This window comes from Canis lupus, chromosome 30, assembly GCF_003254725.2.
Source record: "Canis lupus dingo isolate Sandy chromosome 30, ASM325472v2, whole genome shotgun sequence".
Lineage (NCBI taxonomy): Eukaryota > Metazoa > Chordata > Mammalia > Carnivora > Canidae > Canis > Canis lupus.
The window spans coordinates 4,362,501-4,381,250 of record NC_064272.1 but is presented as its reverse complement, the minus strand read 5'-3'; the positions used below and the strand labels follow the sequence as shown (position 1 = coordinate 4,381,250).

Sequence of the window (18,750 nt, the reverse complement as noted above, 5' to 3'; positions counted from 1 at the left end):
AAATTTAACTACAGTATATTTAAAATAGTGTTCTATTAGTTTCAGATGTACAATAAAGTGATTCAATACTTCTGTACATCACCCAGTGCTCATCACCAGTGTATTTCTTAATCTCAGCACCTATTTCACCCATCCTCTCACTCACCACCCTTCTGTTCTCTATAGTTAAGAATCTGTTTTCTTGGTTTGTCTCTTTTTCCTTAGCTCTTTTGTTTCTTCAATTACATATATGAATGAAATATGGTATTTATCACTGGCTTACTTCACTTAGCATTATACTCTCTAGATCCATTCATGTCATTGCAAATAATTTCATTCTTTTTATGACTGAATATTCCATTGCGTGTGTGTATGTGTACATAAACCACATCTAATTCCTATCTATTGATGGACACTTGGGCTGCTTCCATATCTTGGCTATTGTAAATAATGCTATATAAACATAGGGGTGCATGTACCCCTTCGAATTAGTGTTTTAGTATTTTGGGGTAAATATCCTGTAGTGTAGTCACTGGATCATAGAGTAGTTCTATTTCTAACTTTTTGAGAAACCTCCATACTGTCTTCCACCATGGCTGAGCCAGTTTGCATTCCCACCAACAGGGCAAGAGGGTTCCTTTTTCTCCATATTCTCCCAACATTTGTTTCATATGTTATTGACTTTAGCCACTCTGAGAGGTGTGAGGTGATATCTCACTGCAGTTTTGATTTGCATTTCCACTTGGGGTATCATCTTCTATAACATTCACCACCACCACATAAATAGGTACTATTACTAGTCCCATTTTTGTGATTATGGAAAGCAAGTTTCAAGAAGGCTGAGGAACTTTCTGATGGTCGCATGACTGGTAAATAATTAAATCAGGATTAGGACTTGGAATTCTGTTCTATTTTTCCAAAAGGATGAAACTGCACAAAGTATGAAAAGGAGTGTTATCCTATTCTGATACTTTGATTCTGTCAAAAGCATTTGGTATAAATTATCTGACTCTCCAGTGGATAGTGTCAACTTGGTCGTATCACTCCTCAGCTTAACAGAGACCCTTTGATTCTGATCATGCACTGTAAGAGTGCAATGCAATTTAAAAGAAATAAAATGTATGCATTTTTGTTTAAAAAAATCCTAGAGAATTATCTACCCTTTATCAACACACATTTAAATCATAATTCAAGAGATGTGGCCACTCATGTCCACTGTCAAAATGAGCCCCAATTCATCATCATTGCAATTTTCCTTGCTGTCCCCTCCCCCAACCATGCATGTAGCTGTGCTTATTTAATTTCTAATTGGAACCAGAATAAAGGAACGAATTTTCAAATCACAAAATTTTATACATGTGCAGAGTCAAGTGAAGACATTTGATGAATACCTCTCAGTGGTCTCTCATTATTAGGGGCATCCCACATGTTAGAACTCAATTATTTACTTCTGATCCACATAAATGCGCTCTCACTTTTATTGTTGTAAATTATTTACATCTAAAATGTTGAATCATGAAATTGAGGTTACTGATAGTACAGAAATGAAACCCACAGCATTTTAAGCTTCCTGGATCATTATCTTTCCTTGCTTCTCTGTTTAGGTCTTTGTGTAATAGCTGTGTCCTGGAGTCACACTTTGGAAAGTAGAAGTGGCTGGCTTCTCACACCTTTTGTGTCAGTGAATATATTTGTGGCAGGAAAGGTGTGGATGGACATGGCTATGAAGGAAAAAATGTCATAGATGCCAAAAGAAAAAGAAAGCACAATGGCAAGTTATACACTCTATGCTACTGTGCTTTTTGTGGTGTCTTATTTATAAATGACCAATTTCCTTTATTCTACTTACAAAAATGTCTACATGTAACATTTTCATAATGGAGTAAAAAGATTTTGCACCTATTCTATTTACTAAATGTGTACTTTCTTTCTTACAAAATGATGTAATTCACCAACAGTAAGCAATGTAAACATTACTAAATTATCAGAACAACATACAAATAGCATTTTCACTCACATGGAAAACAACTAATTTTTATTCAGTGTGAAATAAAGTAATTCCTGTGGATCAGTCTAGGAAACATCTATGCAAGTATATTTACATTATATGAAACTGCTACTGCCTCAATGTAAAAATAAAATCAGTTCTCTATAAATTTCCCAGCTGGTTTCATTTTGTATGGTAAAAGCAATCACCGATTTGAAATTTGGGAAAGACATACTTCTTGATTATTCTTTGCTTGATATAAACATATATAAAATACAAGGTCTAGGAAACAAAGCTTATAAAAACAGTAGTTTTACTGGCAATAGGCACAATGGAACTGCAAAATTATAATCAAGTCAGTGAATGCAATTTATAGACATACATCATTATCTTTATCAATTGAAATCATGTACTACATTAAATTCTACTGGCAATAACACAGCCAAAAAAGAAAAGTGAATGATGGCAAAAATGTAAAGAAAATACTCTGAACAGAATTTATAATGCTCTATAAGCAGAAAACACTTAGACTTTGTCTATAATAATACCTATTATTGATGTATGGCTGTGACCATGGGGCAAAACTTGTAAATAACCTCACAAGCCATTTTCTTAGCCAGCAATACAGCAATCTAGTTTCCCGTAAGCATCTCAACTATTACTGAAAAATAGCCTCCTGGCATTTACAAAGCAGTTGACTTCATACTTTAGTCCATGCATATATAATTAGATAGTTATATTTAAAATCAATATGCAATCCTTCAAAAGACATTATGCTTTTAAAACCTTAACTTTAAATTGATCTTTAACTATTTTATGTGCTTTAAAATTAACATGTAATTCTGCCCCAGATAACAAGATGGTGTTAGTTGCTGTACAAATGTGCTAAACTTTACCGCGGTAGCAACATGAGGTTGGCACTCCTACACTTTCCAATGCTATCATTAATTTTATATTGAAAATAGAAGTATGGCAAGCTATGACAGTGCTGTGATTTTATTAATTTAAACGACACTGGGGGGAAACAGACTTGAAGAATAAACACATAAAGGGCTATAACTTAGGGAGTGAATATTCTTATAAGAGGGCTCTGTTAAGAGATTATTTTTAAAAGGTTAACTTTATGAAAAAAATGAGTGAGTTTCTTTACAAAAATTTTATGGACTCTAAGCCTTTGTAAAAATAAGGTGGGATAAACACACATGCAGGTGCGTGCACGCGCATACACACACACACACACACATACACATTTGACTTTCAACAAAAAAAGGTTTTTAACAGAAAGCTTTTTGACTGGTAGCACTGAGTCTCAACTGATCACAGTGCTATCCATACTCACGAAACCTCTGTTAGGAAGGTCATATTATGGTATTAAGAAATGCGAGACTCATGGATTTAGGTGCAAGATAATTTTCATTAAAAATTCCTAGTTACTGACTCCTTAAGTAGCATTTTTCACTGAGGATCATCAAAATCCTTAGTATTGCCATGATGCTACTAAATGTATGGATGGATGAAGGACGTCCTCTTTCATGAGGTAGTGACTATCTGCTCGAATCCCGTTTTGAGAAGTAAGCATTAACTCTTTGGTAATCCTGATGTCTTTAATTAAGAATGACTGGAAATCTGTTTTCAAAGCTTCAAGTTCACTCCAGAGGGAAAAATTAGCCTGGTTTTTCTAAAGTTGTTTATTAGGGATCCAAATGGCAGTTCAGATTGTAATCAGCCTCTGAGCAACAAGAATCTACTCCCCTTTGAGATATGATGGTCTCTGTGGTATTTTAATTGCATCATCCTTGAACTCTAGGCTCAAAATTTATTCTAGGAAACTCAATTGCATTTGGCTTTTTACACAGAAATCCATTCTATTTTTCCAAACGTTCATTGGGTTGGTGAAATACATTCCCAGACAGTAAGTTCTGAGCCCAGTGACTCTGTACCTTTAAGGTCTCTGAAACCCGGGCAGTTTGAGATAAGCATGTGAATGTAACCTGCTGAACTGACAGCCTCCAGTGGCCCATCTGATTTTCCTTAAGCTGGAGAAAAGGATGGTCTGCAGTGACCCTCCAGTTGATTGAATGTAAAGTAGAAGAGTATGAAATGTGTTTTGTGAAGCAGAACTTTATGTCAGGTTAAAGCTAGACACATCTCCTCCACTGAGTCTGAGCTCGTCAATTGTGCACCTAAAATTTTATGGGAAAGGATACTGTTTGATGCAGTCCACCAGTGGGCCATAACAGCAGTCATTCACGATGCACTGTGGATAAAACAGAGAAGGGGTCTGTGGTGACTACAAAAACCATGACCATTAACGAGTACCCTAAAAGCAGTAATTACTTTTCTTTAAAAAAACAAAACAAAACAAAACACAACAAACCTATCAAAAGGCTGTTAAGATTTAATCACAGAAAACAAAAATCACATGCTTTTTATTCTCCATAAAAGCAAGCTATTAAAAAGTGAAATGCTCTTCTCGCAAATATTGCACTGCCATTTATGGTGTACCCTGACCTCAGTGATAGTTTATGATGACAGTAATTAAATGAGGTTTAAAATCCTTTACTCTGCTAGGCAGATAGCACTGCCACTGAAAATAGACAGCTGTGATTAATACCTGATAGACCTGATTTGCTAGAACTCCATCTGGAATCTGAGAAGGGTCCCGTAGCATACTATTTATAACAGACTTGGAGGCTGTAGAAGAAAAGAGATGAACTGTTAACAGTCAACATACTTTTAGTGCAGCATGAGGAGTGACATATACCTATATATACACAAACTATGAAAATGAAAACATCACCAATACTAATAATTTTTTTGCCTTTTTAAAAAATCTCAGGGAAGCTTTTAATTAGACCATTTTGCCAAGTTTATAAGCCACACTGCCAGATTTGAAGATGACCTAATTTTTCCAAGGTAAATTAACGAGTACAGACCTAAAGCATATGTCTCTTTGCAGATAAATTAGCTTTGGAAATGCCCGCTTTTTTTTTTTTTTTTTTTTTTTCTGCTTGGGGGAAAAAAACACAGACAGAACAATCAGAAAAGAAATATTTACCTTTTGCAGGTAAGTATTTTATAACCAAGCAAATGGATATGGAGAACTTAGTGAAGGGAGGTCAGACTTTTGATGTTAATAAAAATAACTTTCAGCCAAGAAAGCATCCCTGAATTCTAAACCTTTCTGAAATAGTTCTCAACTGCCATAAAATGCTATGTCCATTTTTTTACAGGTAAGCAGATAAAACTGACTAACCATTGAGGGAATTTTAAGTGGGGAAAAAATATATATATATTTACATATGGATTTTTGTCCCAAAATATGCCTCTTCATAGCCAATTGTAACTAAATTGACCTTACCCCAGGAATTACTATAGAAGAGGCTAGGGGAGATATTGCATATAGAATACTGTATCAGATACACTCTTAGCAAACAGAGGTAAGAGATCCTAGCCCTGTTGTTTTCTGTAAACATGTGACAGCCAAGGTGACCTGAACCCCTCTTCCTTTGCATGGGATGAAGGCAAGCCTCTAAACTAAGTCTAGTGTAGCCTAGGAATCAATTCTTCCAAATCCTCCAATGGAATCATTGCCAAACATTCAGCAAAATGGCTTAGGGCTTTTCCATACAAACACAAACTAAAGTACATACTGGATAATTATCTAGTTAATATAATGAACACAGACCACAGGTACATTATTCATACTGAGATGATTTTTTGGGGTGTGTGTGTGTGTTTTAGATTATTATGTTCTCTGTCAAGTTCAGTACCACAAGCTCACTGACAGATATGATAGATGCTAGTAAATACTGTATAAAGATATAGGGAAATTACATCTTTTTCGCTTAAGCACAGTACTGAGTCCACAAAGAAAGAATGTGTCACACTTATTTTAATTATTTCCTATTCTTTAATTATTTCCTATTTTGCATGTGTATAGACACATTTATGTACTTAGCCATTTGTGTAAGCATGTGTTTGTTATTTTTTTTTAAGATTTTATTTATTATTTATTCATGATAGAGAGAGAGAGAGAGAGAGAGACGGGCAGAAGGAGAAGCAGGCTCCATGCAGGGAGCCCAACGTGGGACTCGATCCCGGGACTCCAGGATTGCGCCCTGGGCTGAAGGCAGGCGCCAAACCGCTGAGCCACCCAGGGATCCCCAGCATGTGTTTGTTTTGCAAGAGTAGAAGCCTTATCTGGAATACTAAAAAGAACATCATTACCAGAGGAATCCTATCCAGCCCTATCTCTATAATCAGCTCTGCAACCAGGGCAAATTTATGGAATATGGCAACTCTCAGATTCACTATTTTCTTCTGTAGAAAATGATATTATCTGTGCTGACTACATTATTTCTGAAAAAAATTGCCATGTATATGTGGTACAAATATTAGGAATATGAAACAGCAAATCATGTTATTGTAAAAGAACAGAGGAGTGCCTGAGTGGGTCAGCTGGTTGAGCGTCTGACTCCTGGTTTTGGCTCAGGTCATCGTCTCACAGGTGGTGAGACTGAGCTACATGTCTGGCTCTGCACTCTGCATGGAGTCTGCTTGAGTTTCTCTCTCCCTCTGCTCCTCCCTTCCCATGCACATTCTCTCTCTAAATAAATCAAACTTAAAAAAAAAAAAAAGAACAGATTATTGCAAAAACAGTGTTACATAGAGAGTAACATACCTGGTTTTATTCACTCAGTTTTCCCAATTTAATTCTAAGGCCTGGCCAGTTGGAGGGGATCAAAGCAGTTATTCACGCATTTGGTCATCTTCTCTGAGGATTCTCTCTCTGGTCCGCCACTCAGTTGACAGACACGTTCTTTTAGGGTACCTATGATCCCATTGGTGTCTCAAGAAAATAAGACCACCTGCCTCACATGTACTGGTCATTGCTAAGATGTTCTACTGTTCCCACACCTACGTGAGGAAAAGATTATTAATCTACAAATGGCCATACAATGTGACCAAAAGTTCTATCCTATGGAAAATTACTGACCTTAAACCAAATTATAGGATAACTTGCTGCAAATCATATAGATCAATGGCTAATTTTTTTTTAATTTTTATTTTTAAAAAAGATTTTAAGTAATCTCTGCATCCTATGTGGGGCTCAAATTCATGCTCAAGATCGAAAGTCACACTCACACACTCTGTTGACTGAGCTGGCCAGGTGCCCCCAAAAGCTCTTTTAAAATAGAGGAGGGATAGCAGTCTAGGACATATGAAGATAAAGTCACTTATTTTGTGAGGGAAAAAAAGGAAATACTATAGAATACAGAAACTAATGACATCCTAATTTTCCTTGCAATATATTTTTGAATAGTGTGCTTATCAGAATTAAGAATCATAAACTTCTTAAAAAATTAAGAATCAGGGCAGCTTGGGTAGCTCAGTGGTTTAGCGCTGCCTTCAGCCCAGGGCATGATCCTAGAGACCCGGGATCGAATTCCACGTTGGACTCCTTGCATGGAGCCTGCTTCTCCCTCTGCCTGTGTCTCTGCCTCTCTCTCTCTCTCTCTCTCTCTCTGTATCTCTCATGAATAAATAAAATTTTTAAAATCTTTAAAAAAATTAAGAATCATAAACTTCTTAAAACATAGTCTGAATCAACAGAACACTATTCAAATCAGAGAAAGCTTGCCATGAGTCATTTTAAAATGAAGAGTAAAAACTATATTGAATCCACATTCATTTTAAACTCAATAAAGTATCTTTTCCCTTCTTGCAACCTGCCAATTTTTAGAGCAACAAAGAGATAATAAATAGGGATTCAAGGCCTTGCCTATAGGCCACGATGTGCCTACCTTCTGTTTGTGGATTTTAGTACTTAGGCTTCACCAAAGTATGTCTGTGTCTCAGATCAAGCCAGAGAATGCAAACTTACTTTTACACACATATTCTGAAGCAAAGAACTGCCAAAGGAATGAAGAGTATCAACCAGGTAAGGAAAGGCGGTTGAACAATCTTGGGATGACTAAGAGTAAGAAGGGTTCAAGGAAACCAGTACCTTTCATAAGCAAGATGTCCGTCCCTTGGCCAGCTACCACCTATGCCCTAGTTGCATCCATCTTTTTTGACCATATGTGGACAGGAGACTTGTTCTCCCTAACCTTTGCTAGAGGCATTCATCCTCTTGATTTTAGGGCTTACCTCTGTCACTGCTTCAACCGATGGAATGTCAGTTTTCCACCAAGCATGTACAAAGCAGGAATGCATAAGTCACTTGAAGCTACGTGCACAAGGACAGGAGAGAACTGGTACATGTTAAAGCATGCTACAGAAGATAGATAATAGGCAGTGCCTGGACTAAGGCATAACGCCTAAGATCATGATCTGTTTTCTGTGAAATATTTCAAGAGCCTAAAATAATAAACATCCATGTCCCCAACACTCTGACTTAATGTCTGTATCTTTAATTAAATTTACTTTAAATAGTCTAATATTGATTTGTGTAAACTTTTTTACTCATCGGTCTTGTTAGAGGTTGATTCATTTTACTAGTCTTTTTAAGAACTAAGTTTTGGGGGATCCCTGGGTGGCGCAGCGGTTTGGCGCCTGCCTTTGGCCCAGGGCGCGATCCTGGAGACCCGGGATCGAATCCCATGTCGGGCTCTCGGTGCATGGAGCCTGCTTCTCCCTCTGCCTGTGTCTCTGCTTCTCTCTCTGACTATCATAAATAAATTAAAAAAAAAATTAAAAAAAAAAAAAAGAACTAAGTTTTGGTTTTGTTGATTCTCTCTACTGCTTCATTACTTCTAATTTCATTTAATTCATCCTTTTGTCATCATTATTTCTGGCTTTCCACTTTGAGTTTGCTGTATTTTTCTTTTACAAACTTACTATCTTTATTAACTTAAACTTTCAATCTTTTATTTCAACTTCTAGTTTTTTTTTTCCTTTTTTAATTTTTATTTATTTATGATAGTCACAGAGAGAAAGAGAGAGGCAGAGACACAGGCAGAGGGAGAAGCAGGCTCCATGCACTGGGAGCCCGACGTGGGATTCGATCCCGGGTCTCCAGGATCGCGCCCTGGGCCAAAGGCAGGTGCCAAACCGCTGCGCCACCCAGGGATCCCCAACTTCTAGTTTTTAAGGCTAGAATTTTTCCTCTAAATTCTGCTTTAGCTACATGCCATGAGTATTGTTCTCATTAATTTATAAATATTTTACAATTTTATTATGATTTGATCTTTGATCCATAAACTATTTAAAAACTTATTTCAAATTTGGAATTTGATCATATTGGTCAAAGTATGTGATGCTTATATTATTGTGGAGGTATCTGTTTCATTTCCATTGGTATCTTCATACATAATCAATTTTTATAAACATTTTACAGGTTTTAAAAAATACTAAAGTTCCTATTTTTGAGGTATGGGGTTCAGGTATGTCTAGTAGGCCAGGTTTTTAATTTTATTATTAAAATATTCTATTTTTTTCCTAAAAGATTTATTTATTTGACAGAGAGAAAGAAAGGAGGAGAGGGGCATAAGGCTTGATCTCATGACCTTGAGATCATGACCTGAGCTAAAAACATGAGTTGGATGCCCAACCAACTGAGCCACCCAGGTACCCTAAATCTTCCATATTTTTATTAATTTTTAGTTAATCTTAAGTGGACTCATATATAATCTAATCATATATCCTTTGTAATTTTGAATGCAGCTGACCCTTAATAACATGGGGGTTAGAGGCACCAACCTCCTGTGTGGTCAACAATCCCACATACAACTTTTGACTTCCTAAAACTTAACTACTAATAGCCTGCTGTTGACAGGAAGCCTTACTGGTAACATAAACAGTTGATTAACACTTATTTTATATGTTATATGTACTATATACCATATTATTACAATGAAACAAGAGAAAAAATATGAAAATCATAAGAAAATACTGCACTTTATTTATAAAAATAGTACTACACTATATTTATATTAAAAAAAAAAACCCACATATAAGTGGACCCATGCAGCTCAGACCCATGTTGTTCAAGGGTCAGCTATATAAGGAATTTAGAATGCACTCACTCCAGTCAGGAAGCCCCCCTTTCCCATCAGCCTCCATGTTATTATGTCTATTATTTTTGTTCAATCACCTGGTTTGTAAACATAATTTCTTAGTTTCTGTGATGGTTAATTTCATGTCAACTTGCTTGGGCCACAGGGTACCTAGACTTTTGATCAAACATTATTCTGGATATGTCTGTGAGGGTGTTTCTGGACAAGATTCACATTTGAATTGGAGTAAAGTAGACTGTCCTCGCCAATGTGGATGGGTCTCCTTCAATCACTTGAAGGCCTGACTAGAACATACAACACAGAGTAAAAGACTATTTTCTCTGCCTGACTGCCTTCAATCTGGGACATCCTCCAAACTCAAACTGAAGTATTGTCTCCTCCTGGATCTCAAAGCTGTTGACCTTTGGATTGGAACTATACAATTCTTGGGTCTCTCTTGGGTCTTCAGCTGGCCCACTGTAGCACTGGGAACTTTCAACCTCTATAAGCATGTGAACTTATTTCTTATAATAAAGATCTCTCTCTCTCCATATACATATATACATACATACACAAAGACACACACACAAACTCGTTTTGTTCTCAAGTACTCTAATATAATTTTTATTTTTCTAAATGTTTAACATTTATTTAGATTTCTGAACATGTTTGCCAATTTCCTCCTTTAGTATTGCCTTCTGAATTCTGTTCTCCACTTTTAGATTCATTATCCTTGTTATTAAAGCACCTGTGTATTAGTTCTTTCAGATGGGACTACTGAGTATTAAATCTCTTAGTATTGTCTTGCCTGAAATTAACTTAGTTCTCATTTTTGAATGATAATATAGCTGGGTATAGAATTATAAACTAAGTATCATTTTATTTCAACCCTCTGAAGATAAGATTCCTCTGTATTTTGATATTACTGTAAGAACTCTACTGTCAGTCTAATACTAATCCTTATAGAAATAATTTGTCTTTTATCTCTGATTCCTTTTAGATTTTTCTTTGATATTCAACAGCTTCATCACTGTGTGCCTGGGTATGGCTCTTTTAATTTAGCCTGTTTGGAATTAGCTATGTTTGATGAACTTAAAGATATATGCGTTTGACCAGTTTGAAAAATTTTGAGTCACTATACTTTGGCCTTCAGTCTCTCCTAGAACTCTTACATTAGACATCTATTAGAAGACCTTATTACTATCCCCTATGTCTCCAATTCCTTTAAAATGTTTATATTTCCTTTCTATTCATCTCTTATGTTACAGACTAAAGCTGCTTTCCTTAGAGTCATCCTAAAATTCACTAACTTTTGTTCTAATTCTTCTAATGCTTCACTCATCTAATATGCATTTCCTTTTTTAAAAAGATTTATTTATTTTAGAGAGAGAGTGAGCACATGGGCAGAAGGGAAAGAAGGAGAAGGAGAGAGAGATTCTCAAGCAGGCTCCATGCTGAGTGTAGACCCCAAAGTAGGGCTTATCCCACGACCCAGAGATCATGACCTGAGCCGAAACCAAGAGTCAGATGCCTAACTAACTGTACTACCACCCAGCTTTTAACTTCAATGAAAATTGTATCATTTCTAAATGTTATTGTTTTTTTCAAACTTGTCTCTTTTTTCACAGTATATTCTTTCACTTATCTAGGTAGTTTTTAATTTTTTAGATCAGGTTATATAATTTCTATGTTTTAAAACATCATCTTACAGATTTAACCTATATTAATTTTCTCATTTCCAGTTCATGGTATCCAATTTCTCTATCTATCCTGCCTACCTACCCACCTACTTAATTTTCCTATGATGGTAGTTTTTTCACTTGGTTTGTAAATTTTTACTGTGAACTTAATTTCAGCAAGAATTGTTTGAGCTGCACTGTGGAAATAACCGTAAAAGAGCAGTTTCATGTTTACTTTTGCAGGGACCAGTTTTATTGGTAATTTCTTAACGTGGGCTTCCTGCAATATAAACAAGTGCAAATTTGGACCCAAACCCACAATGGTGCTGGCCTATGTTTAATTTCTCCCTCCAAATATCCCACAACTCAAGACCATATACAAGAAGCAAGCTTCCTTGCCATTTTCTTCAGGCAAGTGGAGTTTCCCCAGTCCTTTTCTCATGGTTTGGGCTGTATATGGAGGCTCACTTCCAGCTATTACCTTTGCCTCTGGGAATTAAAAATCCCAGCCCCAACTCCTCATGTCCATATCTAAAGCTAACAACTTTTGTGGACCTACAAGGTGAGAGAGCCCCTGTTTACAAATCTGAATATATATTCTCAATTCATTCCTTGCAACTAGAGATCAAATTCCTTTCATTTGAACTTGGTTTTGTAATTTATAAGATTTTTGTTTCTTTCTTCTATCATTTCTATGTCTTTGTCCTGGAAATATGGACCATCAATAAAAGCTCATTCTGCTATGCTGCTGAAATTTTTGGAAACCTTTTAGTAAGAAGTTCAAGGGAAAGTCTGTTTCCTTGTTAATTTTTGTGGAGTTCAAGTTATTTAGATAGAAAAGAGAAGGTCCTTCTAAGAAATTGGAGTCACAAACTATAGAGAGAAGAGCAGGTGGCCGAAAAGTGGGTGGGTTGTAAAGTGGAACCAAAGTCTTCTCTGCTGCATAGGGTCTGGCTGGGCCAGGGAATGGGAGAAAGGTCATTGGTGGCTAGAAAATGAATTGTTACTGACTCCTCCAAAGGCTGCTATCATGCGACAGGCCAAAGCACTATGCTAATCATCAAGCTTAAGAAGTTTCTGTGGGTTTGAGAATCAGTTCCATTAATTTCTCAAATATAAACCTATTTCTTTTTTTTTTGGAGGGGAGAACCTATAAACAATAATTTAACATGCTCATGATTTGGTAGTTTAAACTGGGTTAATGGAGATAGTTTGTCTTTGTGTGACATTACTTGGAATGGATTATCTGGGTGCTGGAGGGTTCACTTTCATCATGACTCACCTATATGCCTGGCAAATCTGTGCTTGCTTTCACCTTAGTAGGAACTGGGGGTGAGGTCTTTTGATTCCCCTCCAGGTGGACTTCTCTAAGGTCTGCATGAACTTCCCCTTGAAATGGGTTCCAAGAGCAAACACCCCAGGGAACCAGGCAGCGCTTTACACTTCCTTATGACCTAGATGTCACACAAAACGATGTTTATTTACATCTTCCTCAAAGGAGGAAAAACACGCCTTCTAAAAGAAAGGTGAACTTGGAAAGCTATGCAGTCTAATACTTTCAAAAGGAGAGGCATCATGGAGCAGTGGTTGCGAGCTGAGCCTAGAATCAGGCAGACTTGGTTTGAGGTCTGGCTTTTCAACCCACAAGCTCTGTCATCTCAACGAGCTAATTAATGTCCATGACCCTCAGTTGCCTTGTCTGTAAAACAGCAAAACACTGGTGCTTACTTTGCTGGGCTGTTGTGAAGACGAAATAAAATAACCCAGGAAGAGCATTTAACATGCTGTTTCAGACTTGGGCAGCTGAAGTCGTTAGCTCATTGCTTTGGCTGGTGTTGGAGCATGGTGTGGCATGTGTGTTCTGACTGCATTACCCATATAGACATCACTTATTACCTTCTATTGTCAAGAGGGTAAAAGAAGGAAGACTTCGGGATCCCTGGGTGGCGCAGCGGTTTGGCGCCTGCCTTTGGCCCAGGGCGCGATCCTGGAGACCCGGGATCGAATCCCACGTCAGGCTCCCGGTGCATGGAGCCTGCTTCTCCCTCTGCCTGTGTCTCTGCCTCATTCTCTCTCTCTCTCTGTGACTGTCACAAATAAATAAAAATTAAAAAAAAAAAAAAAAATTTAAAAAAAAAAAAAAAAAAAAAAAAAAAAAAAGAAGGAAGACTTCATCAGAAACATATAAAGTTGGGGGATTGTTCTTAGCAAGTATGTAATTGCCACAGCCTTGGAGAGACAGCCAGAAGTGCATCTGTTCAACAGTCAAAATCTGACAATGCCAGACTCTCCCTACCTACATGCCACCCCTGCCACAATGCTCTGTGGCAGCCAGTGTACAATGTGCAACACAATCTATTCTCTGGAAAGAACCTGGGTGAAGTACTTTACACATGTGTGTATATTAGAGTAGTGTGCTACTACTCTATGCAGGGGGCGAGGGTTCTATTTTAAATCTTGTCTATAGCCATGTAAGTGTTTTCTTCCCTCTTATTTCAAGCACCGGCAATCAAGCAAGTAGAGACTTTCTCCCAAATCACTATCACACCCCTATTTATAACTCCTTGTTTCCTTGGTGTAAGCTCAAATAAGTGGCCAGCTACTGCTGCAAGGAACCAGGGCAAATAAGCAGCTGAATCCTCTATGCTGTTAAGGTCCCTGGAAATCCTGCCCACTGCAAAGAGTGTCTTTTGACTAGGTTACATCTGAGCTGAAACAAGGACTAGACCATATCTAGTTGGGACCCCTAATCCAAGGTCACAATAGGCTTAAGCACCACAGGTGATCTAGCATGGAGTTAACCTGTCCTGGATGGCAGCAGTCAGGAGAGAAAAAAGGATCGAGTGAGAGATGGACAATCCTGGGATAAAGGCGACATGGACCATTTGGAGGCAAATTCATGTGCCGACAGATGGTGGTGTTAGTACCTAGTTCTCTCTCCAAGAAAACAATCCATGCAGTTGAACAGCTGGCAGGGGAAGGCAGCTGCTCCCAAAGTATACCAAGAGTCTTGCCTTTTCATGTGGCTCCTGCAGAGGCTGAGCTCCAGAACAGCTAAGCCTAAAATACCAGCTAGAATTTAATCTTCTCTTCAAATGCTGGTTGAAGGCCTTTGGACATTAAGGTCAGAAAGGTCCCAAGTTACATCTCCATGGGAGCTTGCCAGCCAATGTCTTTTGCGGACTTTTTCAATACCACCAGTGGCCTACAGGAGCTTGCTTACTTTTGCAGTTGGAACTATTTCTCAAAAATTCCAGGCAGCCCCCCTCCCCCCCCCCCCCCCCCCCCAGCTATTCCACTGCACAGGAGTGAACTCTAAGGCAGTCTGAGCCCATCTGACAATCTAAATAAGAAGTGTCTTTTAACATGACAGAATCTTCTAGGGGCAAATTAAACCCTGCTCTCTAGTACATAATCTTGTAAGAAATAACTTCAACTACAGTCATCAAATAGAAAAAAAGTATTGTGTGAGGACAAGAGGAAGATGTCTCCAAAGTATGATCATGTTGAGTCAGGCAATCTGCAGATCTAGGGCTACTATAGACCATCAACTCTTATTTCACAAACACACACTCAACAGATATTTATTAAGCACCTGGTTAATGCCAGGAATATACTTAATTACATCCCTCCTACCCAGCCACCCCAATTCCATCCTCCAAATTTGGAATGTTCTTTCTTAACTTTCCTTCAGCCCAAACTTCAAAGCCCAGTTTACTTCTCACCTCCTCTATAGAGTTTCCCCTTATGTTTCCAATCCACTTGGTTTCCTTTCCTTCATATCGGGGAGAGAACTCATATTGTCTACCAGTCATTTGGCACTTGATTAAATATTACTTTGTCATCTGTTGACAGGAGATTGATCAGGTTGCCAAGATGTGAAACCATGACCTCCTTAAAAAGAAAATCTGGAGGAAAAAGGAATGTTTAGCACAATATAGAAAAAATGTCATATTTCCTCAATGTTATCTTTAAGTATCTGGGGGCTTTTTCATGGAGGATTAGGCTCACCCTGTGGTTACTCCAAGAAGATAAGAGGTAATTCTTACAAGTGTGTTACCAGTTCCAAAGCTAGGTTTCGCATTTCAAGCTCCACTTTCAGCAGGCCTATGTTTATTTGGTCTACATAAATCTTGCTTAGCCCTTTTCATTATAGCCCACCAAAGGAGATTTTTTGACATTTTTTCCTAACTTCCTCCCATGAAATTTTAATGTTTGTGTCAGGATATTGGGCAAGCTGCTTACCAGCAGAAGTATTTCTCTGTTATCACCTCAAAATTGCTCTGCACAAAATAGTTACTCAACAAATCACTGAAAGACTCACTAATAAACTACTAAAATCCAATTCCTGCTTATATATTCCCTACTGTTATCTCAATTTTTAGGTAGCCAAACGTATGTGACTTAATTTGAACTTTTCTTATTATGGATAACTATGTCTTTTTTTAAAAAAAATATAATATTGTTTTCAGAAAATGTAGACTAAGAGGATGTAGGACACCATGGTTTTTAAATGTTGACAACATCTAATGCCATGTCTCCCAAAGAGAAGCATGCTTCATGCTGGCATAGGGATGTAAAGTGACTTTCTGAGCACACAAAACATTTTTTTCTTTAGCAGTTATATATTATTTTTAAAAGTACCTTCTACTTATGGCAAGAAATTCTAGTTCATCACTTAAGGTGAAATTATAATTTCCTTTTTAAAACAGAATTAAATAATGACACTTTAGAATTTTTCAAGTAAATACAGTATATTTATTATCAGTACATGTGGTATGATGCATGTGGGGAAAAACTGTAAGTGCACCCAAATTTCTAAAATTTCAGAAACACTAATTTGACATTTGTGGAAAGTCAGCTGAGTAATCAGGGAGGTGGGGTCATTCAGTCTACCCTAGAGCAATTTTCCACTTCTAAAAAGGAACAACAGCTAACATTTACTGAATGCTTACCATGTGCTAGGAACCATTCTAAACTCTTCACATCTATTAACTCATTAAATTCTCAGAATATACCTACAGGGTGGCTACCCCATCTTAGAAATGAAGAAATTAAGGCATGAAGGAATTTCAATAATTTCCCCAAAGACCTACTCTCAATTAGTGATGAAACCATGATATAAACTTGGCCGGTCTGGGATCATAATTATCAGCCTACTTTTTCCAGCACTATTCCTATGGTTTTCGAAAGTGACCTGAACTGTTCTAGATTAATGCATCATACTTCTATGAATGACTCAAGTTTTCCATTGGTATTCCCTCCTCCCTCCTAGATCTCCCTCCAATTAAAATATTAGCAATTAAACTTTCAAGACACTTAGTGTTCCATGTAGAACAAATATAGGGCCGCAAAACTAAGCTAAGCTCTCTGGTCCTAGCTTACTGGTTGGGGCCCAGCATGTCAGATAACATGGACAGTTGAGCCATAGGTAAAAAGAAGACTAGCTCAAGGTCAGAGGAGAAGGCTGATGTAGCAAAGACCCACCAAAATTTCTTGGGGTAGCCCAAAATCTGGCAAGATCACAAGTATCTTATATACTATAAGCAGAAAGAAAAACGGATGCTCCTATAGGTAATAACGCAGTGTCTGCTGGCACGACCAAGTTTAAATTATTCAACGAGACAGGGGTAAGTCTCTGCTTTGCACACTGATGACTTGAAGAAGCCTCTCACAATTCCCTCTGGTAGCCTGCTCATTTATATCTCCCGTGTTTCCATTTGCTGGCAAAGAACCATACCACATCATGGTGTCTGCTTCACTGGATAATTAGAAAGCAGTTAATTCTAAGTCATTAGAAGTGCTGCCCAGGATTGGAAGGATTCATGGAAAGGGCGAGAGTATGTGGGCACGAACCTGTGCATTTTTTTGGCAGGCCCCTAACATAATGAAAACAGTAAACTAAACTTTAGATTTCTTAAATTTTAGGAGGGGGCAGATGGGGAAGCAGAGATGAAATTTTAAGGTAACTTAAAAAATATGATAATTTACATACTTTCAGTACAGGGAAAGCAACATTTCCTGGGAACTAAGCCCATGTGACTAATTACAGCCAGGGACAACGCTTCTATTCAGAAATAACTTTCGTTTAATTCTCCTGAGAAAAATCTCAACAACTTTCAAGGAAAACACAGCTATTCAATTTCTGCCCATTATCCAACACAGAGATCTATCTTTCAAATACCTTATGAATTACAGGAAAAAAACAGGTCAAAATTCTCTGTGTCAGACAACCTACGCAACGAAGGCAAAACATAAGTCAGTCTCATTTTAAGGACAAATACCATAACAATATCCTACCAGGTTAGAATATTTTTACAGAGGCCTTGAAATTCTCTGAGTTTTCAAGAAAGCCTATATTTTGGTCCCTCAAGTAAATGAACTATTCGTTTAAATGAACAAGTTAGTGGCCTGATCTAAAATAGCTGTACAATTAACAGTGTACTATATAATTAAAATCCGTATATCATTAAATTATGCGGACGTTAACTTCACTATGAATTCTTTATGTAATGAGACAGTTAAAAGATACATTTCTTCAGTTGTAATTAATCTTTCAGCAAGTCCGCTGAGCACAATGGCAGCACAATACTGTGCCAAAGTGAGAGATAGGGTTTACAAAGTGTCATGCCGCAAGCTCTTGGGGCTTCTGGAAACAAAGTGCGTTAAGGGAGAAGTGCAATTAGTCTCCAAAGGAAAGTTACCAGCAACACTCGTTCTGTATGCGTCACCTTTGGACGCCCCAAATGACAAACCAGTGCTGGGAAGTACTCGAAAGTAGATTATATACATTTTGTACCCTTGGCAATTTTCTACAGTGGCCGTGGTCAACAGAACAAGTTGAAGAAAGGGATGAGGAACTTAATACATTTTTAAGAACTGAAGAAATTACTTCTCCAGCGTCGCAATTAAGTGTAGATTAAAAGGACCATTTAATTACATTTTTTGCTGACTTTAGCAGAAAAAAAATTTAATAGTCCCCAATAAAAATGAATATGAACCAAAACATCTATAAATTAAGCACCGGTATGCCGGGGATGATAAAGAGCAATTCGCGCTTAGATTATCACATACAGCTGCGGTATCCTAAGCTTGGGGTATTTCA

General features: G+C 37.5%; 1 protein-coding gene across 15 annotated transcripts in view; it reads right to left on the bottom strand.

The window, feature by feature from the left end:
* The window catches only part of CDIN1 (CDAN1 interacting nuclease 1), a 232,985-nt gene that overhangs the window by 132,475 nt on the left and 81,760 nt on the right, over positions 1-18,750 (bottom strand). For all 15 annotated transcript variants that reach the window (XR_007407338.1, XR_007407339.1, XR_007407337.1 and 12 more), the window contains 2 exons: positions 4,581-4,660; positions 4,174-4,223 (listed from right to left, as the gene is read on the bottom strand). Coding sequence is in view for 11 of the 15 variants with exons in the window: in XM_049104301.1 (XP_048960258.1) it covers positions 4,174-4,223; positions 4,581-4,660 (130 nt within the window). In the remaining 4 variants the exon portion in view is untranslated. The remainder of the gene's footprint in view (positions 1-4,173; positions 4,224-4,580; positions 4,661-18,750) is intronic.